General features: G+C 44.1%; 1 protein-coding gene across 1 annotated transcript in view; it reads left to right on the top strand.

Annotated features, from left to right (window-relative positions):
- Positions 1–26,478, top strand: part of LOC140395462 (glutamate receptor ionotropic, NMDA 2C-like) — a 149,186-nt gene that overhangs the window by 65,729 nt on the left and 56,979 nt on the right. The window contains exons 5-8 of the mRNA XM_072483240.1: positions 3,762–3,973; positions 7,779–7,938; positions 11,652–11,805; positions 21,125–21,250. Coding sequence (XP_072339341.1) covers positions 3,762–3,973; positions 7,779–7,938; positions 11,652–11,805; positions 21,125–21,250 — 652 coding nt within the window. The remainder of the gene's footprint in view (positions 1–3,761; positions 3,974–7,778; positions 7,939–11,651; positions 11,806–21,124; positions 21,251–26,478) is intronic.

The following is a 26,478-nucleotide window of genomic DNA, read 5'->3' as shown; positions in this document are numbered from 1 at the left end:
ACAATGGGCCTCCTTTTCGACAGAGGAGTGCCGAATTTCGGAGGCATGGAGGGTACGGGAAAAGAAAGCCACGGGCCTGCCCGCCTGGTTGAGGGTGGCGGCCAGAGCCACGTTCGATGCATCGCTCTCCACCTGGAAGGGGAGAGACTCGTCGACCACCTGCATCGTGGCTTTGGCGATGTCCGCCTTGATGTGGCTGAAGGCCCGGCGGGCCTCAGCCGTCAGGGGAAAAACTGTGGACTTGATGAGTGGGCGGGCCTTGTCTGCATAATTGGGGACCCACTGGGCGTAATATGAGAAAAACCCCAGGCATCGTTTCAGGGCCTTGGGGCAGTGGGAGTTCTGGGGGGGGGGGGGGCGCATGCGGTCAGGGTCGGGCCCTAGGACTCCATTTTCCACAACGTAGCCAAGGATGGCTAAGCGGTTGGTGCGGAAAACATATTTCTCCTTGTTGTAGGTGAGGTTAAGGAGTTTGGCAGTATAGAGGAATTTTTGGAGGTTTGCGTCGTGGTCCTGCTGATCGTGGCTGCAGATGGTGACATTATCTAGGTACGGGAACGTGGCCCGCAGCCCGCACTGGTCAACCATTCGGTCCATCTCTCGCTGGAAGATCAAGACCCCATTGGTGGCGCCGAAGGGAACTCTAAGGAAGTGATAGAGGCGGCCATCTGCTTCGAATGCAGTGTATTGGCGGTCCTCTGGGCGGATGGGGAGCTGGTGGTAGGCGGACTTCAAGTCAACTGTGGAGAAGATTCGATACTGCGCAATCTGATTGACCATGTCAGATATGCGTGGGAGAGGGTACGCATCGAGCTGTGTGTACCGATTGATGGTCTGACTGTAGTCGATGACCATCCTGTGTTCCTCCCCAGTCTTGACTGCCGCCACTTGAGCTCTCCAGGGGCTGTTACTGGCCTCAATGATTCCCTCCCGCAGAAGCCGTTGAACATCTGACTTGATGAAGGGCCTGTCCTGCGCACTGTACCGTCTGTTCCGCGTGGCGACGGGCTTACAGTCCGGGGTGAGGTTTGCGAACAATGAAGGCGGCTCGACCTTAAGGGTCGTGAGGCCACAAACGGTGAGGGGGGGGGGCAGCGGTTCGCCGAATTTCAGAGTAAGGCTTTGGAGGTGACGTTGAAAATCGAAACCTAGTAACAGGGCAGCGCAGAGATGGGGGAGGACGTAGAGCCTGAAGTTGCTGTACTCTATGCCCTGAACGGTGAGGGTCACGACGCAATACCCCCAGATTTGCACGGAATGGGATCCGGAGGCCAGGGAGATTTTCTGGGTGACCGGGAGGGAGCAGCGCCGTACCGTAGCAGGGTGGATGAAACTCTCTGTGCTCCCGGAGTCAAAGAGGCAGGTCGTCTCGTGCCTGTTGATCTTTACCGTTGTCATAGTGATCGCGAGGTTGCGGGGCCGAGACTGATCAAGGGTGATGGAAGCGAGCTGCGGAAGATGTTGGGAGTTCCCGGGCTGATCAGCGGTGGCGGAGCTATCAGCGGGCCGCGTACGGCCAGACGAGCAGGGGTCCTGAGGCGCGGTCCAAGATGGCGGCGCCCACATGGCGGGCGACATCAAAGATGGCAGCGCCCACGGGCCGCACGTGGCTTGTGGTGGAGAAGATGGCGGTGCCCTGGATCACACATGGTTGGTGTAGTGATGCTGGGCCTAGAAACAGCGGCGACCGACCGGGCCTGGCAAATGGAAACAAAGTGGCCCTTCTTCCCACACCCGTTGCAGGTCGCGCTCCGTGCCGGGCAGCGCTGCCTGGGATGTTTGCTCTGGCCACAAAAGTAACATTTGGGCCCTCCGAAGTTGGCTGGCTGCCGCGCGGCGCAGGCTTGTGGTGTACTCGAGTCAGCAGCTGGTAGGGCCCACGATGCCCACGAGGGTGCCACGCGGCCGGAGATGTAGGCCTCCAGATTACAGGAGGCCATTTCTAGGGGGTTAGCAAGCTGCAGTCTCTGCAAGATCGAGCGTACCCCCATCCAATAGCCGCTGGCGAATGTACGTAGACTTAATGCCCGTGACGTAAGCTTCTCTGATTAATAGTTCGGTGTGTTGGACTGCCGAAACTGCCTGGCAGTTACAGTTCCTACCGAGTATCCGTAGAGCCCGCAAAAAATCGTCCTGAGACACCCCAGGAGTTGCCGTCTCGTGGCCAGGAGGTGCCTGGCGAACACTTGATTCACCGACTTGATGTACTGTCCCTTTAGTAGCGCCATTGCTTCTGTGTAGGTGGGCGCGTCCCGGATGAGGGGAAAAACTTGTGGGCTCACCAGTGAGTAGAGGATCTGGAGCTTTTGCGGGTCTGAGAGTTCTTCAGTGGCTGCTCAGAGGTGTCCTTTGAAGCAGGCTAGCCAGTGGTCGAAGGTGGCAGTGGCTTCGGCTGCGTGGGGATTCAGCTCCAGGCGATCAGGCTTGATTAAGACGTTCATCTCGTAAAATCTTGTGCAATAAATTGATGTACCATCAATGACCACAAGACGAGAATGGTGAAACAATTGAGGCTTTATTGCACAAGATGTTGGGAGCAGCGCAGGAGAGCATACACTTTTATACGCCGCCTGCTGGGAGGAGCCAGCAGGCTGGGATTACTGTGGTACCGTAATACGCGTAGTGTGTTACCAGTGGTGTTTACCACAACGTATTCCACCAATCAATCCTAGTGAAGCAAAAGAAAACATACAAGTGACAGCAGAATAACAACATGCACTCAGCTACACACGTTTAGCTCTTCTTAATCTCTCCAAATAAGCCTGTTACTATTAAAAGCAAATTACTGCGGAGGCTGGAATTTGAAACAAATGCAGAAAATACTGGACAATCTCAGCAGGTCTGACAGTATCTGTGGAACGAGAACCGAGCTAACGGTTTGAGTCTGGATGACCCTGCTAACGCTAGAGAGAACTGGAAATAGGGTCAGATTTATACTGTTGGTGTGTGTGTGGGGGGGTGGATCACCCCCATTTACATTCTCTTTGTCTTTCTGTCCCTGAAATCATTTGTCAATCTCCACCTATCGCTGGCCGTCTATCCAGCCCCATTGCTCCATGCCCCCACACAACAGTATAAATCTGACCCTATTTCCAGTTCTCTCTAGCTTTGACAAAGAGAGTCATCCTGACTCGAAATGTTAGCTCCCTTCTCTCTATCCAAACGCTGTCAGACCGGCTGAGATTGTCCAGCATTTTCAGCGTTTGAGCCTGTTACTATTGTTGCACTGTACCCTTAGTCTCAACATCATTCCCCAAGAACACAAAAGACCATGTTGACTTATCCTGGCCAACAGAAAGTTGAGTTAACTCAGCATGTGCTGCTTCCTCCCATAGGCTGCTCAGGACATTGAAGTTACCAATGTTGACAGTGGTAGCTCCCATTCCCACATGCTTCTCTCATTATGGTTCTCATCCCACAAATTCCTCTTACCCCACTAACAGCTTCATTCGCCGGTATCTGTCTTACACCAACATAATTCTCATTTTCCAGTGTACTTCTCACCTCAATATAATTCTCGTACTCTTCGCAAAATCACATATCTCTATTCCCCAGATTGCTCTTCCCACTACCAATTCATTCTCCAGCGTCAGTGCCTCCCACTATTCTCACTCTCCCGTGTATCTCTCTCCCCATTTGTATGAGTGGATAGAGAGACCTCCCAACAGCTGAAGGGTGAGATATGAAGGGACTGTCTCTGTTTGTTTGTTATTTAAGAAGCTGGGAATGAACTGTGAACAAATCTCTCCTCACGTTTACAGGTTGGAAGATGGGAAAACGGTTTGATAAGAATGAAATATCCAGTGTGGCCAAGATATGGAAAATTCCAGCAGCCTGTTTCTGATAGTGCGCATTTAACGGTCGCCACACTGGAAGAGAGGCCGTTTGTGATTGTGGAAGAAGTAGATCCCGAAAATGGAGCTTGTGTACGGAATACAGTGCCCTGCAGGAAGCAAGCAAACCTGAGCGAAAGGTAAGGAGCTACAACTGGTGATGCCAATAATAAGCTGCCACAATGGCTGCAGGAAACACATGATTGTGTCAAATTCCTGAGCTGGTGTATCCAAATTCTTTCAAACACTTCCATCAAATGGCCACGGCCTCCTCAGTTCTAAGGAGAAAAATATCAGCTTCTCCAGTCTGTTCACGTAATTGTAATCCCTTATCCCTGGAACCTTATTAAATCTCTTCCGTACCTGCTCCAAAGCCTTCACATCCTTCCTAAAGTGGGATGCCCAGGGTAAGATACATTTACTCCAACTGGGTGCAGCTAGTATTTCATATAAGTTCACCATAACTGTCTGGCCTTTGCATTCTTATGTGTGACAAATGCAAGATTTTAAATATATTGGATTATAAACATTTGGCAATTTAAGGGTTAAACACCAAGGTTAGAGTGTGTTTGACTGCTGCAGTCATGTTTTTAAAAGAGTCTTGTTTTGCAAGACCAGAAAGCTTTTAGGAGCCAGAGGTGAAATTGACCACAGTAAAAATAGCCTGGGCTAATGCAATGTTATTTGACTAAGGGGAGTTAATATGCTTTCAGCCTGGGGAGATAATGACATTGCTGGGTGGAGCTAATATTTTCAGACATTTTGATAAAGCATTTCGAGTTGAATTCTAATCCGGCTACCCTTTAGACCACAAGTAAGGTTTTTTCCTCCTGCAGTAGGATATTTAATTTAAAAAAGAGTAATAGCATTTAAAGCAATACAGACTTGTCTAAGGACAAGGTGAAAAATACCAGTTGAAGCAACTTTTTGAAGACATCCACAGGGGTTCCAACATGAGTCAAATCTGCTCTGGAAAGCAAGTATTAATCTGCGTCATTGGGATGGATTGAGAGCTATATTTTTTTCCTTGTTGTTTAATTGGGAACAGAGATAGTAATTAAGGGTACGGTATTTACTGCATTTAGTCATATTGTTCAAGGGGTAATTGTAAGCCATTTTTTGGGTGCGTTGTTCAAGAGTTTATTAGTGTATTAAAAATAAAATTTTAGTTTAAAATACCAAATCCCTGTTTTTTCTTGCAATCACTCCTGGAGCAAAGTATTCTTTCCTTTCCGCACAAAATAAAATATTGGGGTTTTTGTCCAGTATCCTAGCCATTGTTGGTGTCTGGTCCAGGATCATAGGGCGGGATTCTCTGATCCTGAGGCTAAGTGTTGACGCCGTTGGAAACGCCGTCGTGTTTCTCGACGGCGTCAACATGGCCTCAGGATCAGCAATTCTGGCCCCTCCAGTGGGCCAACACGGCACTGGAGCGACCCTCGCCGCTCCTGCTACTGGTCCCGGCGTCAACTGGGCGCCGCGCATGTGCAGTGGCACCGGCGCCAACATGGCGAAAGGCTAAAGGGGCCGGCGCGGAACAAAGGAAGCCCCCAGCCCGAGAGGCCGGCCCTCCCGCCGATTGGTGGGCCCCACAACAGAGGCCCCCCCCCCCCAGGGTCGAACACCCCCTCCCCAACCCCCCCACAGGCCGCCCCCGGACACTTCCACACCGAGGTCCCACCGGCTAAGAGCAGATTAGAATGGCGCGGTGGGACTCGGGTTTTTTGTTACGGCCGCTCGGCCCATCCCGGGCCGAGAATCGTCGGGAGGGGTCCCGTAGTGCGGCCCCCGACCAGCACCACATCGACCGCTCTGCGGAGAATCGCGTCCCAGCGTCGGGGTGCGATTCGCGCCGGTCGCGGCAATTCTCCGGCCCGGCCCTGGGTTGAGAGAATCCCACCCATAATATATGCCTTTATTTATGAGGAGTAAGATCCTGGCCGGAATTCTCAGATCATGGAGATATTCTTTTCCAACTGGCAGCGCCCACTCGCCTGTGGGTTTGCGGGCAGTGTGGGGTGGCTTCAATGGGATATGCCGTTACAAGTGGCGGGAACAGAGAATCCCGGCGCCAACGAATGGCGCGCAGTCGAGAAACACATGGCTGGGGGACCGGAGAATCCAGACCCTCATATGCATCATTATCTGCATTCAAGGTTTGTACACCAACACCCCCAGGTGTCTCTGTTCTTGGAAACACTTGAAAACTGTAGCAATTAGCAGAATGTTTTGCACCCTCTCCATGATATCCCTTATCCTGTCACAGAGAGGCAACATACCAGATGGGTCTCCTGTCTGCAGTAAGAGAACTGTGTATCTGGATCCCGACTATCAATTCCCAACTAATACTGTGTTCCTATACTTCATTGTACTCCCTATATAGTCCTTTGTCTCATGGTGCCAAATGTGGAATTATAGATTGTGGCAGTTTCAAATCCATATTCAGCTTTGAATACTGACGAGGGGACAACATCTTGAAGGAGTGCAATTCCCTCTCCACCCAGCACAAAGGATTGTACATTGCATTTTAATCAAATCGTTATTTTCATGGAAACATCGATCCATTTGCAGATCATTAACATTTAAAGAGAAATCCAAACACCTTGTGGCATAGTTCTATTGGTTAAAATAAGATTTTTCATTTTTGAAACAATAACACAAAATTTATTGTATTTAAAAGACTTATTACTAGTTTATAACTCTGTATGTTTTGCACTCGGGTTTACTACTTCCATTCCCTAAGAATTCTCTTATAAGATACATGACTCTCAAAGTTATTTACATTTGTAGGGGCCACCCATAAGTATGCCACGGTTCTCTGGAGACTACTTCAATTTTCCTCAGCTCTAAGTATTCTCTGAAATAAAACTTTACCATCTCTTGATTGTGGATTCATCAGTCACTTGTTCTGGTTACTTTATCAATACTTCTAAGCTAGCTGCTGGTTCCTTTCTTTGCCACAAGACTCTGTGGGGCCCACTGTCGATTCTTCCATTATTTTCAAACTAGGCAATCTTCTAGCTTTCGTTCCCTCACAAAGTTCAAACTAAGATTCAGAATTTCAACAGTGAATGTTTTTTTTTTCTCTGCTTACAGTGCTGATCTATCGAATTCTCATTTACTTTGGCTATCTTCTCTCAGTGAGGTGCAATCTGCACACACCAGTTCCATGCTGCAAGTCATCAAATAAAGCAGCCTGAAGCCAGTTAGCTTATCAGGGTGGAATAGAAACCTCTTCTCAGGAGTAATGATGGACAACGTTTTAGCCTTTGATCTCCACAGTCTCGTCACTAGGGCATGGATCCTATGGTTCCAATTATCCTCTTGCTGATGAGGTGGTTGCTCCAACACCGAGAAAATACTGGCGCTGCCACTAAATGGTCCCCAAGTCTGACCTTAATTACGTTCCCTGGCAGTGGAGGGTGCAAACTATGAGAAACCCCAGTGACAGCAACAAGACCGAAAGATCCCAATGCCAGCCAACTATCCCAAGATATGCCATGGGATGAGGTGGGGGGGGGGGGGGGAAACAGAAGAAGTAAACACAGTACCACAAACAACTTAAAACTTAACTATCTTCAGAGCTAACTCTCCACAAATGATTCCACAACACTGTATAGATTTTAAAATCTATAAAAATCCAGTAACTGTTACCACACAACACAGTTATGTCTCTTTGGAATTGATCCTGAGGTAAACCAACAGCTTGCTTTTCAATCAGGTTTTATGCACAGGCATTGATTGTTGTGAGTTACCAACCAGTTGGGTTTTTACTATGATCCTATCGTTCCTTGATCATCATTATTGATGCAAGCCGTGTGGGGTCTCTGATCATTTGCACAATCCGCTGGATTACTTAGCCTGTAACTTGCCGTGACTCTCCTAAAAGGTTTAAGCCAACCCCGATCCATTGTGACATGCTGTCTTATCCTACATGTATTTCAGCATTGCTGAGGCGTACACCAAGCTCTGTTGTAAAGGATTCTGCATCGACATTCTGAAAAAACTCGCAAAAACAGTCAAATTCTCCTATGATCTTTACCTCGTGACCAATGGAAAACACGGCAAGAAGGTTCGGGGGACCTGGAACGGAATGATCGGAGAGGTATAGAGTTTATGTCCCCTCTTGTCTGTGTCATTAGCCAATCAGAGATGAACAGGAAAAAAATAAATAGAAGCAACAAACAAAGGAGCCAGGATGACAGTTAATGCAAATGTGAGGGATTGAGCATTGCAGCAGAATAGCAAGTGTGGGGTAAAGGGTTATGGTGGCAATGGGAGTGCTTAACAGAGACCATGCACCCAATAATCGACACAACGATAAATAAATAACATTCCAACTTAACAAATTCTAAACAGTCACATTAAATGAATGCAGACAAATTAAATCAAATAAATACAAGCTACTCGAGCACAAATAGGAACTATTTATACTACATGCAATAAGCAAAATACTGCGGATGCTGGAATCTGAAACAAGGTCAGAGGATGCTGGGAGAACACAGCAGGTCCTACAGCACCTGTAAGAAGAGAAAACACTCTCCCTACAGATGCTGCCAAACCTGCTGAGTTTTTCCAGCATCCTCTGGACTTACACGACATATATGGATAAGCCACTGATGGTCAATAATACAAAACCCTCACAAAACACAAATATAGACCATCACACTCAATAATACAGGATACAATAAGTGGGCGGTATGGTAACACTGTTGCTTCACAGCACCAGGTTCAATTCCTGCTTGGGTCACTGTCTGCACGGAGTCTGCACGTTCTTCCTATGTCTGCGTGAGTTTCCTCTGGGTGCTCCAGTTTCCTCCCACAAGTCCTGAAGGACGTGCTTGTCTGGTGAATTGGACATTCTGAATTCTCCCTCCGTGTATCCGAACAATTAAGTCTGGCAATTAGTGGATTTTCACAGTAACTTCATTGCAGTGTTAATGTAAGCCTACCTGTGACACTAATAAAGGTTATTATTACTGCAACTCATCAAGACAAAATAAACGGCACTCGTTAAATACAGAAAAACAAAAATAAATAGAATTTGCACTCACTTAATAGTATTACTCACTTTATATTTGGGAGAGAGAGGAGATCTTATGGCACGGTGGTAGCACCCCTATCTGGGTTTGAAGTTCTGGGTTCAAGTCCTGCACCAGGATTCGTTGGCCACAGAAGGAATGTTCAGAATCAGCTTGGGAATCGTACTACCACTTCCCCCACTATTCCCCAATGGGAAAAAACAGTGTGTGTGTGAAGATATGCTTGAAATTATTTTTTTAAACTTTACAGAAATTTGGAGCCTTTGCACTTTGTAAAATCAAACCACTCAATGCAGTACATTCACAATACCACTCACATTAAATAAATGGAAACTACTCGTACTCCATCTTTGCCTGATCCAAAACAACTACCATTTAAATTGAAACCACTTGAACTTCAAGTGTAGATAATACTCAGTCAATAAATAAAATCCATTTGTACTCTGTTAATACAAGCAACTCCCACAACTAAAGTTAAACCACTCATGCTCAATTGATGCAAACCATTCTGGTTAAAAAAAAAAGAACAGTGATAACGTTGGAAACGCCAGGCAGCTTAGCATTCGGGTGGGGACGTTTATTGGAAGCCAATATTGGGTACAAAATGTGTTTTCATTTTGAATCAAGGGATAATCAAGGAATAATGGTGCATATTTGATACAAGAAAATGATGTGTGACTAACTTGATTGAGCTCTTTGGAACAGAAGTAGTGCAGTAGATGTTGTACATATGGATTTTTAGGTGGCATTTTTAAAAGTCTCACAGAGGAAGATCGCTTAGTGGAAGCCTATGGAATCAAGAAGAAAGTATCGGTCTGAAACAAAATTGGCTCAGTGACAGGAAGCATAGTATGGTGGTGATGTATGAATCTTCTCCAGACTGGGGGGTGGTTCCTCAAGAGTCAGATATGAGCCCAGTATCTCTTTCCGATGGTTATAAACAACTTAAACTTGGGTGTAGGAAACAGAGTTAGAACGTATGCTGCTAATGCAGAATTCTTTACAGTAGGCTTCGGGGTGACATAGACAGGATGGTGAACTGGCAGAGCGTGGCAGATGGTGTTCAATGCAGAGGTGTGTGATACTTGCACTTTGCAAGGATTAAATGGAAGGCCAGTGTACAGTAAATAGTAGGAATTTGGAGAAAAGTGAGAGAGACCTTGATGTCCATCTGCAAAAACACTTAAAGGTGGAAAAACAAGTTAACATGGTGGTTAAGCAGCATTTCGGCTACTTGGGTTTATAAATCGAGGACTAGAATATAAAAACAAAGATCATGCCAAAAATTTTAGAGATCACTGGTTAGACCTCATGGGTATTGTGGGCATCTCTGGGCACCACTCTTCAAGAAGAATTAAAATGTTTTAGGATGGGTACCAAGGAGGCTGACCAGAGAATTACCAGGGATGAATGATTCAGTTATGAGGAAAGTTAGGAATGTTCTCCTTGGAGCAGAACAGGTGAAGATGTGATCCAGTAGAGATTTAAGACAAGAGATTTTAATAGAGTTGAAGACTATATGGATCTATTTATCATTGGGAAAAAAGGTCTAGTTGGGAAGTGGAGAATTTTTCTCACTCAGACATCTGGGATCTGGAATTCTTCACCTGAAAATATGGAAGCAGATAACTGAATAATTTTGGAAGGGTGTTGGACAGGCAGCTTAGGATGAGGAAATTACAAAATTAAAAACAAAAAATGAGGATGTGGGACTAAACACAATGTTCTTTCAATGAGCTAACCCAGGCAAGATGGGCTGAAAGGCTATGATTTACTGGCTAAATAAAAGCAGACTACTGGCACCAATCAACACAAACTACTTTGCATTCAAAGAACAAAGAACAAAGAAATGTACAGCACAGGAACAGGCCCTTCGGCCCTCCAAGCCCGTGCCGACCATACTGCCCGACTAAACTATAATTTTCTACACTTCCTGGGTCCGTATCCTTCTATTCCCATCCTATTCATATATTTGTCAAGATGCCCCTTAAATGTCCCTATCGTCCCTGCTTCCACTACCTCCTCCGGTAGCGAGTTCCAGGTACCCACTACCCTCTGCGTAAAAAACTTGCCTCGTACATCTACTCTAAACCTTGCCCCTCTCACCTTAAACCTATGCCCCCTAGTAATTGACCCCTCTACCCTGGGGAAAAGCCTCTGACTATCCACTCTGTCTATGCCCCTCATAATTTTGTATACCTCTATCAGGTCGCCCCTCAACCTCCTTCGTTCCAGTGAGAACAAACCGAGTTTATTCAACCGCTCCTCATAGCTTATGCCCTCCATACCAGGCAACATTCTGGTAAATCTCTTCTGCACCCTCTCTAAAGCCTCCACATCCTTCTGGTAGTGTGGCGACCAGAATTGAACACTATACTCCAAGTGTGGCCTAACTAAGGTTCTATACAGCTGCAACATGACTTGCCAATTCTTATACTCAATGCCCCGGCCAATGAAGGCCAGCATGCCGTATGCCTTCTTGACTACCTTCTCCACCTGTGTTGCCCCTTTCAATGACCTGTGGACCTGTACTCCTAGATCTCTTTGACTTTCAATACTCTTGAGGGTTCTACCATTCACTGTATATTCCCTACCTGCATTCGACCTTCCAAAATGCATTACCTCACATTTGTAAATAATGCAAACTCTCCACACTCACCAAAGACAGTCTTCTCACATTAAACCAGGACTGTAAAACGATTCACACTAAATAAAGTACAGACCAGCCTCACCCTCAATATTTAACCCTGTTCACCGCTTTTTTCCCCACCTGTAGGTTTTCTATCAGAGAGCAGACATGGCCATTGGATCTCTCACCATCAATGAGGAGCGCTCGGAGATTGTGAGTTTCTCAGTTCCCTTCGTGGAGACTGGAATCAGTGTGATGGTGGCCAGGAGCAATGGGACTGTCTCCCCATCGGCCTTTCTTGGTGAGTAGTGTTATCATGTGAAGGGACCGCATATGTAAATGATCAAAAAACAAACTGTTAGATAATGGGTCCATTCAGGTCGGTAACTTCAAAACTTACAATGAGGCCTGCAATGATTTTTGAAACACTCAAACAATGTCAACTTCCCCACGCAACACCATCACTTAGTTTACACGTGGATTGGGGGAATCCTAGAGTAAAAATCCTTAGTCCCCTGTTTCAACTCATTCACCAGGAATTTCCTGAACGATTCTCCTGATTGGCAGCTGTAACTTTGTTTTATTAAGTATTTGAGACTGATTAGTAGAACGCGAGGGTAGTGGGATTGTGGTCAAAGACTTCCACTAAGCTGAATGATTTGGACTGGGATTCATAATGGGCTGACCTCTATAATGCAAACTGGGTCAACGATTGATTGGGAAGTCAATGGTGCATAAAGGATCAAAGATGGAGCTGGGGTCAATTTTAGGCTGAACTGAATGAAGAGTTTAGGGCTCAGTGATGGAGTCAGAGCTAAACTAAGTTTGAATGGATCAGTGATTGAGTCTTCAACTTAATTTTAGGTAACAAAGTCGGGCAAGTGGTTGACGTATCAGTGGGGGAGCATTTTGCAGTAGGCGATTATAACTCAGTTGGATTTAAGATTGTTATGGAAAAGGACAAGGATGGGCCTGAATTCAAAGTTCTAAATTAGGGGAAGGCCGATTTGAATAAGATCAGAATTGATTTGGCCAGAGTGGACTGTGAACAGATACTTTCAGGTAAATATGTGAGAGAACAGTGGGACACAATTAAAAAGGAAATAGGGAGAGCGCAGGACCAACTTGTTCCAATAAAGAAAAAGGATGGAATCACCAAATCCAGTGAGCCCGGGATATCGAGGGATATACAGCATTGAATAAAGAGAAAAAGAGAGGCTTATGGCAGATATCAAGGGCTCAAAACAGCAAAAGCCTTTCAGTCGTACAGAATGTACAAGTGGAAACTTAAAAAGGAAATTAGGAGAGCATAAAGGAATATGAAAGGTTACTGGAAGGTAAAATAAAGGAAAATCCTGTTGTTTTACAAGTACATTAAAGGTAAAAGGAGAACTAGGGAAAGAGTAGGGCCCATTAAGGACCACCGCGATTGTTCATGTGTGGAACTGGAGGATGTAGGTAGGGTTTTAAATGAAAACTTTGTGTTGGTGTTCACTAGTGACGATGTGGGTATAGAAATCAGGGAGAAGGAACGTGATAAAATTAAAGAAATTAACATAGACAGAGAGGAGGTTCTGAGTGACCTTGCAGGCTTAAAAATGGATAAATCTCCAGGGCCAGATGAAATGTATCCAAGGTTGTTGAGTGAGACAGGGGAAGAAATAGCAGGGGCGCTGGCAATAATTTTCAATCCCACTCTGCCCACAGGGGAGGTGCCGGAGGATTGAAGGATAGCCGATGTGGTACCATTATTAAAGAAGGGAAGTAGGGATAAACCAAAAAACTACAGGCCAGTCAGTCATACCTCAGTGGTGGGGGAACTATTGGAAGCAATTCTGAGAGACAGAATTAATCTGCATTTGGAGATGCGGGGATTAATCAAGAACAGTCAGCATTATTCTGCTAAGGGGAGGTCATGTCTGATCAACCTGATTGAATTTTTCGAAGAGGTGACTAGGTGTATAGACGCGGACAATGCATTTGACGTAGTATACTTGGACTTCGGTGAGGCTTTTGATAAGGTCCCACATGCAAAGCTGATACTGAAGGTGAGAGCCCATGGAATCCAAGGATATTTGGCAAATTGGATCTAGAATTAACTGAGTGGCTGGAATCAGAGGGCAATGGTTGAGGGGTATTTTTCTGACAGGAAGCAGACATGTGTACAATGGGGTCCTGCAGAGATCAATGTTTGGGCCCTTTCACTTTTTGGTTTATATAAATGATTTAGACTTGAATACAGGAGAGCTAATCAGTAAATTCAGAGCGTTGATCAGTAAGTTTGCGGATGATACGGTGTGGTGCTAAATAGTGAGGAGAATAGCCTTAGATTACAGGAAGATATAGATAGGCTAGTCAGATGGGCTGATCAGAGGCAAATTGAATTCAATCCAGATAAGTGTCATGTGAGAGTACCTTTAAGAAATGGATGTTCATAAATGGGTGTGTATATAAATATCTGTAGTGAGAATACCTTTAAGAAATGGGTGTTTATAAATGGGTGTGTATATAAATATCTGTAGTGAGAGTACCTTTAAGAAATGGGTATTTATAAATGGGTGTGTATATAAATATCTGTAGTGAGAATACCTTTAAGAAATGAGTGTTTACTACTGCAGTGATGTCAGAGAGTGGGTGGAGCTGGGCTGTCTGTCAGCTTCTTTCGTTTTAGGCTGTTTGCTGCAGGGTGTGTTTTAGTTTCGTTTTCAGAACTGGATAGGTGCAGTCACAGCCAGAAGGTGTATTAGAGTCTCTCTGTAATCTAAAGACTGTAAATCGATCCTGGTGATTTAAAACTAATAACAGTAGTGACTTTAACCTGATGTGCTTCTGGTCAAAGGTGTTTTAAGTCTTATGGATGTTAAAAGGAAAGCTTAAAGGATTACTTACTGTTGTATTCTTTGGGGGTTGTATTTTAATTGATGGTTGCTAAGATGTTCACTGTATGTTTTAAAAAGGTTAACTTGAGTTCATAGAATAAACATTGTTTTAATTTAAAGCTCTGTAAAGCTCTGTTTGCACCATACCTGTAGAGTGGGCCGTGTGCTCCCCATACCACAATCTATTAAAAGTTGTGAGTCAGGTGAACTCCATGATACACGTTGGGGTTCTCTAATCCCTGGCGCATAATAAATTGGGGGCTCGTCCGGGATAAAAGTCTTTCTATTGGATTGACTTAGTGAACTTCAAGACAGTGAGGGGTAAGCATATTGTGGTTGCTTTTCAGGTGTGGTATTTTAGTATAAGTAGGGAGTGAGTTGTGGACAATGGCTCTTTCAGAGGCTCTGCAATTTTTGGGGGTGGAGACGGTCACACGCAGACCTTACAGACAGAGACTAAAAACAGGCTGTTAGATTTGGCAAAAACATTACAGTTAACTTTGCCTGACAAAATGCGAAAAGATGAGGTAATTATGGCGGTAGCTCAGCATTTAAAGTTGCCTGAGATACAGTTTGACTCATTGGAAATGGCAAAAATTCAGTTACAAATTAAACAAATGGAACATGAGAAAGAATTAAAGCAGCTTGAATATGAAAGAGAGGAAAAAGAAAGAGAGAGAGAGAGAGAGAGAGTGGAAAGAGAAAGAGAGGGAAAAGAAAAGGAGAGAGAAGTGAGGAGAAAAGAAAGAATAGCCCTAGCAGAACAAAAAGAAATAGAAAGGGAGATACAGATCAGGGAAAAAGATAAAGAGAGATTGAACTTCAGAAAATGGCCATGAAACATGACCGTCAGTTAAAATTGACAGATGTAAAGGAAAACGTCCAGTTGGATGATAGTGATGAGGATAGTGAGAAAGAGCGTCAAAGTCGAAGGCTAGTTGAGAAACTATTTAAATATGTCCAAGCATTGCCAAGGTTTGATGAGAAGAGGTAGAAGCCTTTTTCATTTCATTTGGGAAGGTAGCTAAACAAATGAAATGGCCACAGGACATGTGGGTATTACTGATTCAAACAAAGCTGGTAGGTAGGGCTAGTGAAGTGTTTGCATCACCTCCGGAGGAGGTACCTGGGACGTATGAGGAGGTGAAAAAATCCATCTTGGGTGTATATAAGAACATAAGAACTAGGAGCAGGAGTAGGCCATCTGGCCCCTCGAGCCTGCTCCACCATTCAATGAGATCATGGTTGATCTTTTGTGGACTCAGCTCCACTTTCCGGCCCGAACACCATAACCCTTAATCCCTTTATTCTTCAAAAAACTATCTATCTTTATCAACTATATGAACTAGTGCCTGAAGCCTATAGACAAAGGTTTAGAAATTTAAGGAAAGAATTTGGTCAAACATACATGGACTTTGAAAGGCTCAAACAGAGTAATTTTGATTGGTGGATTAAGGCTTTGAAAACAGACCAAATGTATGAAGCTCTCAGAGAAATTATGCTTTTGGATGAGTTTAAAAATTCAATTCCTGATGTAGTGAGAACTCATGTGGAAGAGCAGAGGGTTAAAACTGTGAGGTCAGCAACAGAAATGGCAGATGATTATGAATTAGTTCATAAATCAAAGCTTGATTTCCGACATCAGTTTCAGCCTGTGAAGGATAGAAACTGGGGACATGAGAAATACTCAAGTGGTAAAGGTAAAGGTGATCTGAGGGGCGATAATAAGGAGAGTGTACCTCAGATTAAAAAGGAAATCCAGGAGGGTGGAAGAGACATAAAAAGTTTCAAATGTTTTCACTGTAATAAACTAGGCCATGTAAAGTCACAGTGTTGATGGTTGAAGGAAAGCACTGGGAAGGCTGATGTGATAAAACAGGATAAGAGAGTGGGGTTTGTTAGAGTGGTAAAGGAAAGCCCAAGAGAAGCGAAGGAGGTGCAAAGGATTGTACAGCCTGATCAAGAGGTGATTGATAAGAAGGTGCCAGATCTCTTTAAAGAATTTACTTGCGTGGGTAAAGTTTACTCATGTGTTTCAGGAGGAGAAGGTAAAGAAGTCACAATTTTAAGAGATACGGGAGCTAGTCAATCTTTAATGGTAAGAGATGAGGAGTTATGTAGTTTGGGAAGAATATTGCCAGAAAAGGTGGTAATATGTGGAATTCAGGGTGAGAGGAGTAGTGTTCCATTATATAAGGTAAGGTTGGAAAGTCCAGTGAAGAGTGGTGAAGTGATAGTAGGAATAATAGAGAAACTATCTTGTCCAGGAATACAGTTTATCTTGGGTAATGATATAGCTGGATCGCAGGTGGGAGTGATGCCTCCTGTGGTTTATAAGCCAGTGCAAAATCAGACAATTGAAGTTTTGAAGGACGAATATCCTGGGATTTTTCCGGATTGTGTAGTAACAAGGTCGCAAAGTCACAGGTTAAGACAAGAGGAGAAATCAAAGAGTGAAGATGAAGTTGAAGTGCAATTATCAGAAATGATTTTTGATTAGATGGTTGAAAAAGAACAAGAACAGGTGGAGGATGAGACGGATATTTTTAGTTCAGGAAAATTGGCGGAGTTACAACAGAAAGATAAAGAAATAAAACAGATGTATCAGAAAGCATATACGGAAGAGGAATCTGAGTGTATACCAGAGTGTTATTACCGTAAAAGTGATGGCTTGATGAGAAAATGGAGACCTGTACATATGCAGGCGGATGAAAAGTGGGCAGAAGTTCATCAAGTAGTATTGCCAGTAGGGTATAGAAAGGAGGTGTTGCGAGTTGCACATGAGGTACCAGTGGGAGGTCATTTGGGAATAAGGAAAACTCAAGCTAAAATCCAGAAACATTTTTATTGGCCTGGACTACATAAAGATGTAGTTAAATGTTGTCAATCATGTCACACATGTCAAGTGATAGGGAAACCTCAAGCAGTGACAAAACCAGCGCCCTTAATACCCATTCCAGCATTTGAGGAACCTTTTACAAGGGTCCTAACTGATTGCGTAGAACCGCTTCCTAAAATGAAAAGTGGGAATCAATATCTTTTGACTATAATGGATGTGTCTACTAGATTTCCAGAGGCCATTCCAGTACATAATATTACAGCTAAAAAGATTGTGGAGGAGTTATTTAAATTCTTTACTAGATATGGACTACCCACAGAAATACAATCGGATCAAGGATCAAATTTTACTTCAAGGTTATTCAAAGAAGTTATGGATAGCTTGGGAATAAACAATTTAAATCAACTGCATACCATCCAGAATCGCAGGGAGCGTTAGAAAGGTGGCATCGGACATTTAAGACAATGTTGAGGGCTTATTGTCAAGATTATCCAGAGGATTGGGATAAAGGAATTCCATTCTTACTGTTTGCAATTATGGATGCTCCTAATGAGTCAACCAAATTTAGTCCTTTTGAACTAATTTTTGGTCATGAGGTAAGAGGACCACTTAAATTGATTAAGGAAAAATTGGTGAGTGAGAAATCGGAAATTACACTATTGGATTACGTGTCAAATTTTAGGGAACGATTAAACAGAGCCGGTGAATTGGCGAGACAACATTTGAAAGTTGCACAAAATGTGATGAAACGGGTAGCGGACAAGAAATCCAAAGTTCGTAGTTTTGCCAGTGGAGATAAAGTTTTAGTGTTGTTACCATTGGTAGGTGAGCCTTTAAAAGCTAGGTTTTGTGGACCTTATCAGATTGAAAGGAAATTAAGAGAGGTGAATTATGTGGTAAAAACACCAGATAGAAGGAAGACTCACCAAGTGTGTCATGTGAATATGCTTAAAAGGTACTTTGAAAGGGAAGAAGAGAAAAAGGTGGAGGTTTTAATGATTCTAACTCAGGGTGACGAACCAAATCCAGATGACTGTGAATCTGACATACCTCAAATTAAATTGGAAAACGAGGATGTTCTTAAAAATTGGGATAAATTGTTGAGTTACCTTCCAGAGAGAAAACGGACTGACCTGAAAGAGTTATTGATATCACGTGGGCAAGTTTGTGGAGATAAATTGGGAAGTACTAAAATGGCTATACATGACGTAGATGTGGAAAATGCAGTTCCAATTAAACAACATCCATACAGACTTAACCCTTTAAAATTGGCACAGGTTAACAAAGAGATTGAAAGTATGCTTAAAAAAGGCATAATTGAAATGGAGCTCACCCATAGTGATGGTACCTAAACCAGACGGTGCCCAACGGTTGTGTGTGGACTATACAAAGATTAATGCAGTTACAAGAACGGACTCTTATCCTATCCCACGTTTTGAGGATTACATTGAGAAAGTGGGCCAATCAGCTTTTATTTCCAAACTGGATTTACTTACAGGTTCCTGGCAGGTATCTTTATCCGAAAGGGCGAAGGAAATTTCAGCTTTTGTGACTCCAGCTGGTATATACCAATTCAAAGTTATGCCATTTGGCATGAAAAATGCAGCCACATTTCAATGGTTAACTGACAAAGTCGTTTCAGGATTACCCAATTGTGCGGTATACATCGACGATCTGGTAATTTTCAACCAGACATGGAAATAACATTTAAAACATCTGATGGAGTTATTCAATTGACTTCAGGAGGCGGGTTTGGTGGTAAACCTAGCCAAAAGTGAATTTGGAAAAGCCCAAGTCACTTTCCTTGAGGAGTTTTCGATACCCTTGAGACAAAGGGAAATAATGCTATTTCTTGGCATGAGTGGATTTGATCGAACATTTGTGCAAAGTTTTTGTAGCGTGGTGGCTCCACAGATGAACTTGCTGAAGAAACATCAAAAATTTCAGTGGACAGCGGACTTTCAACAGGCATTTGACTGCCCGAAAGCTGTGATAACCGTGTTGGAGAATTACAAGGGACTCTGTGATCAGACTGAACTAAAGTATCTGACTTTAAAGAGAAATGCCGAAGCGTAGAGAAATGGATGGATCGTGCAGAGACCTTCTTGTTCATAGAGACTGTCAATCGAGAAGGATTCCAGTTGGAGGGAAAACAAAAAATGGACTATATTGTTGTACCTGTTTGCGTGTGTTGTTTTTTTTTTAAACGAAAAAGTATATTTACGGTGTGCATTTCTTAAAGGATAGTGAAGAGGTGAAAAATGAAACCATCTTGAAGTTGATGGGTTTTTTTTTTCTTGGGGGGAGGTGTCATGTGAGAGTACCTTTAAGAAAATGGATGTTCATAAATGGGTATGTATATAAATATCTGTAGTGAGAGTATCTTTAAGAAATGGGTGTTTACTACTGCAGTGATGTCACAGAGTGGGTGGAGCCGGGCTGTCTAACAGCTTCTTACTTTCATTTTAGGCTGTTTGCTGCAGGGTGTGTTTTAGTTTTGTTTTCAGAGCTGGATAGCTGCAGTCGCAGCCAGAGGTGTATTAGAATCTCTCTCTCTAATCTAAAGACTGTAAATCGATCCTGGTGATTTAAAACTGATAACAGTAGTGACTTTAACCTGATGTGCTTCTGGTAAAAGGTGTTTTAAGTCTTATGGATGTTAAAAGGAAAGCTTAAAGGATTACTTGGTGTTGTATTCTTTGGGGGTTGTATTTGAATTGATGGTTGCTAAGCTGTTCACTGTATGTTTTAAAAAGGTTAACTTGAGTTCATAGAATAAACATTGTTTTAATTTAAAAGTACTGTAACGCTCTGTTTGCGTCATACCTATAGAATGGGCCACGTGCTCCCCATACCACAATCTATTAAAAGTTGTGGGACAGGTGAACTCCATGATACACTTTGGGGTTCTTTAATCCCTGGCCCATAACATAAATGTGAGGTGATGCACTTGCGCAAGACAAACAAGGCAAGGGAATACATGAATAATGGCAGGACTATGGGAAGCACCAAGGATCAAAGGGACCAGTGCAGGTGGACAAAGTGGTTACAAAGACATATGGTATACTTATTTTTATTAGCCGAGGCACAGAGTTTAAGAGCCGGGATTTTTTTTCTGCAGCTATATAAAACATTGGTAAGGCCACATCTAGAATATTGTGCGCAGTTCTGAAATCCACATTATGGGAGGGATGTGAAAGCACTGGGAAAGGTGCATAGGAGATTTCCCAGGAGGTTGTCTGGGTTGGAGAATCTTAGTTATGAAGGGAGATTGGATAGACAGGGGTTGTTTTCCTTGGTGCAGAGAAGAATGAGGGGGGACATGATTGAGATGTCTAATATTGTGAGGGGCATATTGTAGACAGGAAGAAACTTTTCCCGTTGGTGGAGGGATCAATGACCAGCGAGCATAGATTTAGGGTAAGGGGCAGGAGGTTTAGAGGGGATGTGAGGAAAAATCTTCCCATCCAGTGGGTGGTGGGTGCCTGGAACTCGCTGCCTGAAAGGGTAATGAGGGCAGAGACACTCATAACATTTAAGAAGTAGCTAAATGTGCCTTTGCGATGCCAAGACATACAAATGCTGAGAAATAGGATTAGAAGTTAGGTGGTTGTTTCCGACACAATGGGCTGGAGGGCCTTTTCTGTGCTGTGGACCTCTATGTCTCTATGGCGTGACGGGTCTGACTAGCAATCAGCTTTGAGGTTTAGTCTTAATGATTGAATGTAGTTGAGATACTGATGAGGAATGAGTTCACATAGGAAGTATTTCTGAATTAATGCTTCAAGACATTCCATTTTGCAGATTGAACCTTGCAGGAGGTGAATGCTTGCTGGTTTAAATATGTGCTGGGTGCTGATTGCTGTGTTGAATTTACTCAGCTGCCATTTCTCTCTCTGCAGAGCCCTACAGTCCTGCAGTGTGGATGATGATGTTTGTAATGTGTTTGACGGTGGTTGCTCTCACAGTCTGTATATTCGAATACTACAGCCCTGTTGGATACAATCGAAACCTCATGAATGGCAAAAGTAAGTTGTCAGTGAATTGTAGTGCCTGGAATTAAGCCATTTGTCAGAAAAATATACAATCATAGGAACAGCAAGAGGCAATTCAGCCCCTCACGTCTGTTCCATCATTTAATTACTCACTCAACTTCATTAACCCACCTTTCATCAATATCATTTGTTTTTTAAAAATAAATTTAGAGTACCCAATTCTTATTTTCCAATTAATTGTGGCCACTTCAACTACCGTGGACATCTTTTTGGGTTGTGGGGGCTGAGACCCATGCAGACACTGGGGGAATGTGTAAGATTCACACAGACAGTGACCTGGGCCCGGGATCGAACCCAGGGCCTCGGCGCCGTGAGGCAACAGTGCTAGCCATTGCGCTACTGTGCCGCCCCTTCATCACTATCATTCGATATACTTATCCAGCATCCAGAGCCTTTTCAAAGAATCATCAAATCATAGTATGAACCCCTGATCATGTGTCCTCCTCTTAAAATTATACCATTTAATTTTCTATTGCCTCCGCACCTTGGGCCGATGATAGAAGCCCCTGTATGCTGACTCCCAAACTCTGAGCCCACAATACAGACTCCATCCAGTGTCTCAGTGGTTTCAGGGTCTGAGGGCTCCCATTTGTCCAGCTATCCCATTGTTCAGTGGGGCACAGATCCAAGGCCCGGGGGTTGGTGACATTGGAGTAATAGAGTTATAAAATGGCTACAATGCGGAAAAAGACCATTCGGCCCATTGGATCCGTACCAGCAATATTTTAAAGCTACTAGTCTAGTCCTACCCTCCACATACCCTTAGAATGCTTTTCTCTTCCGCTACTTATCCAATTTCTTTACGAAAGCCACCATTGAATCTGTTTCCACTACACTTCCAGTCAGTGCATTCCAGATCCTAACCACTCGCTGCATATATTGTTTAAAAGTTTTTGTACATGCCAACATTGCTATTTTTGCAAATCACCTTCATAGTGGTGCACGCTTGCTCTTGCCCTTTGTACTTATATGAACAGTTTCTGTCTACTTCATCCAGATCCCTCAGATTTCTAGAAAATCTCTGCTAAACTTCTTTTTCTAAAGGGAACAACACCAGCTTCTCCAATCTATCCACGTAACTGAAATCCCTCATCCTTGAATCATTCTGGTCGATCTTTTCTCCACACATGTCCTAATGTGAGTGCCCAGAATTAGAGACACGCTACTCCAGTTCAGGCTGACAGCCGTTTTAGAAAGTTTCACCATAACTCCCTTGCTCTTGTACTCTATGCCTCTATTTATAAAACCTTGGATCCCATATGCCTTTCAACCACTTTCTCAGCCTGCCCTGCCACATTCAATTCTTTGTTTCTTTAAAATTGTACCTTTTATTTTATATTGCCCCTCCTTCATTATTCATACCAAAATGTATCGCTTTGCACTTTTCTGCATTCACGTTCATCTCCACATGTTACGCTTGTGGTTTCTAGAAATTCGAAACAATCACACATTTATGCACGTTACTGGAGCTTTCATCAACTGTTTCTTGCAGTTTTCCATGTGGGTGGTAGAATATGTTGGTAGTTTGATGCAGATTGCAGTGCAGTGTTGAGTGATGTGGCATCTGGTGTCTTATGTATACATGCAACTACACAATATAGTTCCTAACAGTTCTTGAACAATATAACAACCCACTTTCTTTAAAAAGTATTTTTATATCAATATAATTTTTCCAATCATGAACTTTTTTAATGTCTAAAGAAAATTAACAATCGATTTTTACAATTAAAACTTGAGATTCTTTTATTGCCTGCTTTCTTATCTGAAAGAAAGCATTCATGGAATTGCTCAGATGCTAAAATATTGTGGTTCTTCTGAGCTAAAGCACCATGCCTTTGGCAGCATCTTCCTTGGCGAAGGCACACACAATACTCCTCTCTCAGCCATGCCCTCTGCCTCCCTCTCCGTTTTTGTCCCACATCTCCTATTTATACGACCACAGAAGAGTGTTGGATTCTCTGCATCTTTTCTCATCTTTCTCTTTGCCTTATTTTCTTTCTCACACTCCTGTGAACCATTTCTAGGCAGCCTGATTCTCAATTGTGTTATCCATCTGACATATACACCCTTTTTCTTGCTACTTCTTACCACCTGCGTGGGTTTCCTCCAGGGTGCTCCGGTTTCCTCACACAGTCCAAAGATGTGCAGGTTACGTGGATTGGCCATGATAAATTGCCCTTAGTGACCAAAAAGGTTAGGAGGGGTTATGGGGATAGGGTGGAAGTGAGGGCTTAAATGGGTCGGTGCAGACGCGATGGGCCGAATGGCCTCCTTCTGCACTGTATATTGTATGTTGTACTTCTGGCTTTGGTTGCCCTAATCGTTTGCTCCTCTTGAGAATGTACCTGAGCCATCTCTTCCTTAAAGGCAGCCTATTCCATCATAGTTTTGCCTGCAAATCTTTGATTCCAATTTAACTGAGACTGATCTGTTCACACCCCATTGAAACTGACCCTCCCCAATTTAGTAATTTTACTCTAGATTGTTCTTTATTATTTCTACAGTTAATCTAAATCTTATTAGTAAAATAGGGCGGGTGTCCAGCCCACCACCTTCTGAGCTTATCCCCAATATCCCACTTCTGACATTAGCCTTTGGGGCAGCACGGTAGCATTGTGGATAGCACAATTGCTTCACAGCTCCAGGGTCCCAGGTTCGATTCCGGCTTGGGTCACTGTCTGTGCGGAGTCTGCACATCCTCCCCGTGTGTGCGTGGGTTTCCTCCGGGTGCTCCGGTTTCCTCCCACAGTCCAAAGATGTGCAGGTTAGGTGGATTGGCCATGATAAATTGCCCTTGGTGTCCAAAATTGCCCTTAGTGTTGGGTGGGGTTACTGGGTTATGGGGATAGGGTGGAGGTGTTGACCTTGGGTAGGGTGCTCTTTCCAAGAGCCGGTGCAGACTCGATGGGCCGAATGGCCTCCTTCTGCACTGTAAATTCTATGATAATCAGCAGCCCACCCACTATATTTTAAAAAATCAAAGGTCAATTAGACTGGTTACCAATCCAATTGACCCTGATAATACCCTGCCCATGCCATAATATATTTGGCATGGGAAGGCAGGCAGGTGTAGGCAGCCCTGTCTATATTCTAAACAAATTATTTAAAGAGCAAGAAGGAAGGGGCTTCTATCTTTGGGGTCTGCCTTTGGCAGATTGGGGAGATGACAGCCTCCACCAAGATAGAACCCCCCCCCCACACACACACTTTCTTGCTCCCTGCTGGGTGCCTTAAACCCACCAACCTCATGTCTCTCGCCCTCGGCTGCCCAAACACTCACTGTCCAAGACCCTGACTTGACTGTTTCCGGGATCCATAGGGCCACCATCTGAAGTCCGGCAGTGCCTAGTCCTGGACTCCTGGTGCTACCAGGACTGATGGAACTGCCTGCCAATCCTGTTAGCCAGCAGCTTCTGAAGGACGGGCTTCCTCCTCACTGAGGAACAGAAGTCGTGCACTGGCCCTATTAGAATCATAGAATCTCTACAGTGCAGAAATAGGCCATGCAGCCTATCGATTCTGCACCGACCCTCTGAAAGAGCACCCTACCTGGCCAACTCCCCTGCTCTATCACCGTAACCTCATAACCCCACCTAACCTACCCATCTTTGGACAGTAAGGGACAATTTAGAACGGCCAATCCATCTAACCTTGCACATCTTTGGACTGTGGGAGGAAACCGGAGCACCCGGAGGAATCGCACGCAGACGCAGGGAAAAAGTGCAAACTCCGCAGTCACCCAAGGCGGGATTGAACCCGAGTCCCTGGCGCAGAGAGGCAGCAGCGCTAACCACTGTGCCGTCCACAGTGCTTTCTGTTTGCGCAGCAGATCAGTGTAGAGCGGGACGGGTCTGCAGCAACTTTATTTCGGTGGGTGGGGGGGGGGTCGCAAAATGTTCGCCCTCCCCACAATATTCCATCCATTCGGTTCAGGAAAACCCTCTTCATAAACTCTTCTTCCCCTCTGCCATTACACTATTATCCCAACCTATAATCGGATAAATAAAGACCCCAATTATCACAACTTCATAGTTTATGCACTTCTCTCAGAACTGCAGCACATACCAGGCCTCCAGCCGTCTCAGGTGGGTGGACCATGTGAAGCAGCACTAGACCACACAGGAACAAGCTCCAGAGGTGATGCCAGTTGTATCGCCTGGCCTGGAGCGAGCTGCAATGAGAGGAGGCCCCATCTTAACCTCTTGTAGAGCATGGATAGCTGCAATACCTGCTGTCAGGTTTGCCTACTAAAGCAGAGTAGGACGGACAGTTGGGTGAGAACATTTTCCTTCCATTTGAAGTTGAGTGGATAAATGGTCTGATTTCAAAGGTAGAGTGGCTCAGATGAAAATATTTCAGTGAGGAGTCTTGTTCTGGTTTCCCTTGTAGTGGCTGCTGAAGAGTTCTCTCCATGTAGCCTGTCTCTGAATGAGGGCCCTCGCACCAACATTCAATCAGAGCTCTTTTAGAATGACAAAAGTTGTCACACCAGAACTGCTCGTAAAATAAGAGCAAAATGCTGCAGACAAAGCGCTGGAAAAATTCAGGTCTTGCAGCATCTGTGGAGGAAGAAACTGAGTTGGTGCTCCAAGTCGAATAAGACTCTTGTTATAATCATTTCTATTGTGGGTTATATCAGGAGTTAAGAATGTAGAGTTTTAGTTTCAGTTTAAGGTGAATTGAGGGTTGTTCATTTTCAGTATAATTTAGTATGCCTGGGTGTGTTACACACAATTCTTGACCCAGCTGAGAAAACTTTAGAAGCAAGACAGCCCCGAGGTTACTATGGGGAAAATTGCTGAGGGTGGAACTATGCTCTAAAAAGAAAACTGGTGGCTTTTGTTTTTGTTTGGGGAAAAACATGTAAGAGAAGCCGGCTTGGAGGCTGCAGATATCCTGTCTGTTGTGTTTAACCTGAGAATTCAGTTCTGTATGTTTAGAGAGGAACAGTGGGAGTTCTAGAGAATTAGGTTAGGCCAGTTTTCCCTCTAAAGAGAAGAGACGTTCAGCTATGGGATATTTGCCATGGAAGTGTCTATATGTGTCTATTGGGTCATGAAGGGTGACCGTAAGCAATGCCTAGACTTGGACCAGGAAGTCAGATTGGTAAGCCAATCTGGCGCGACTGTTTGAAAACCAGCTGTCCCTACCAGCAAAATAGCTGTACCCTGTGCAACCAGATCCAGGGATAAAGAAACTGC

This window comes from Scyliorhinus torazame, chromosome 18 (genome assembly GCF_047496885.1).
Source record: "Scyliorhinus torazame isolate Kashiwa2021f chromosome 18, sScyTor2.1, whole genome shotgun sequence".
In the NCBI taxonomy this organism is placed as follows: domain Eukaryota; kingdom Metazoa; phylum Chordata; class Chondrichthyes; order Carcharhiniformes; family Scyliorhinidae; genus Scyliorhinus; species Scyliorhinus torazame.
The sequence above is the reverse complement of the archived record's forward strand: the minus strand, read 5'-3'. Positions and strand labels throughout refer to the sequence as shown.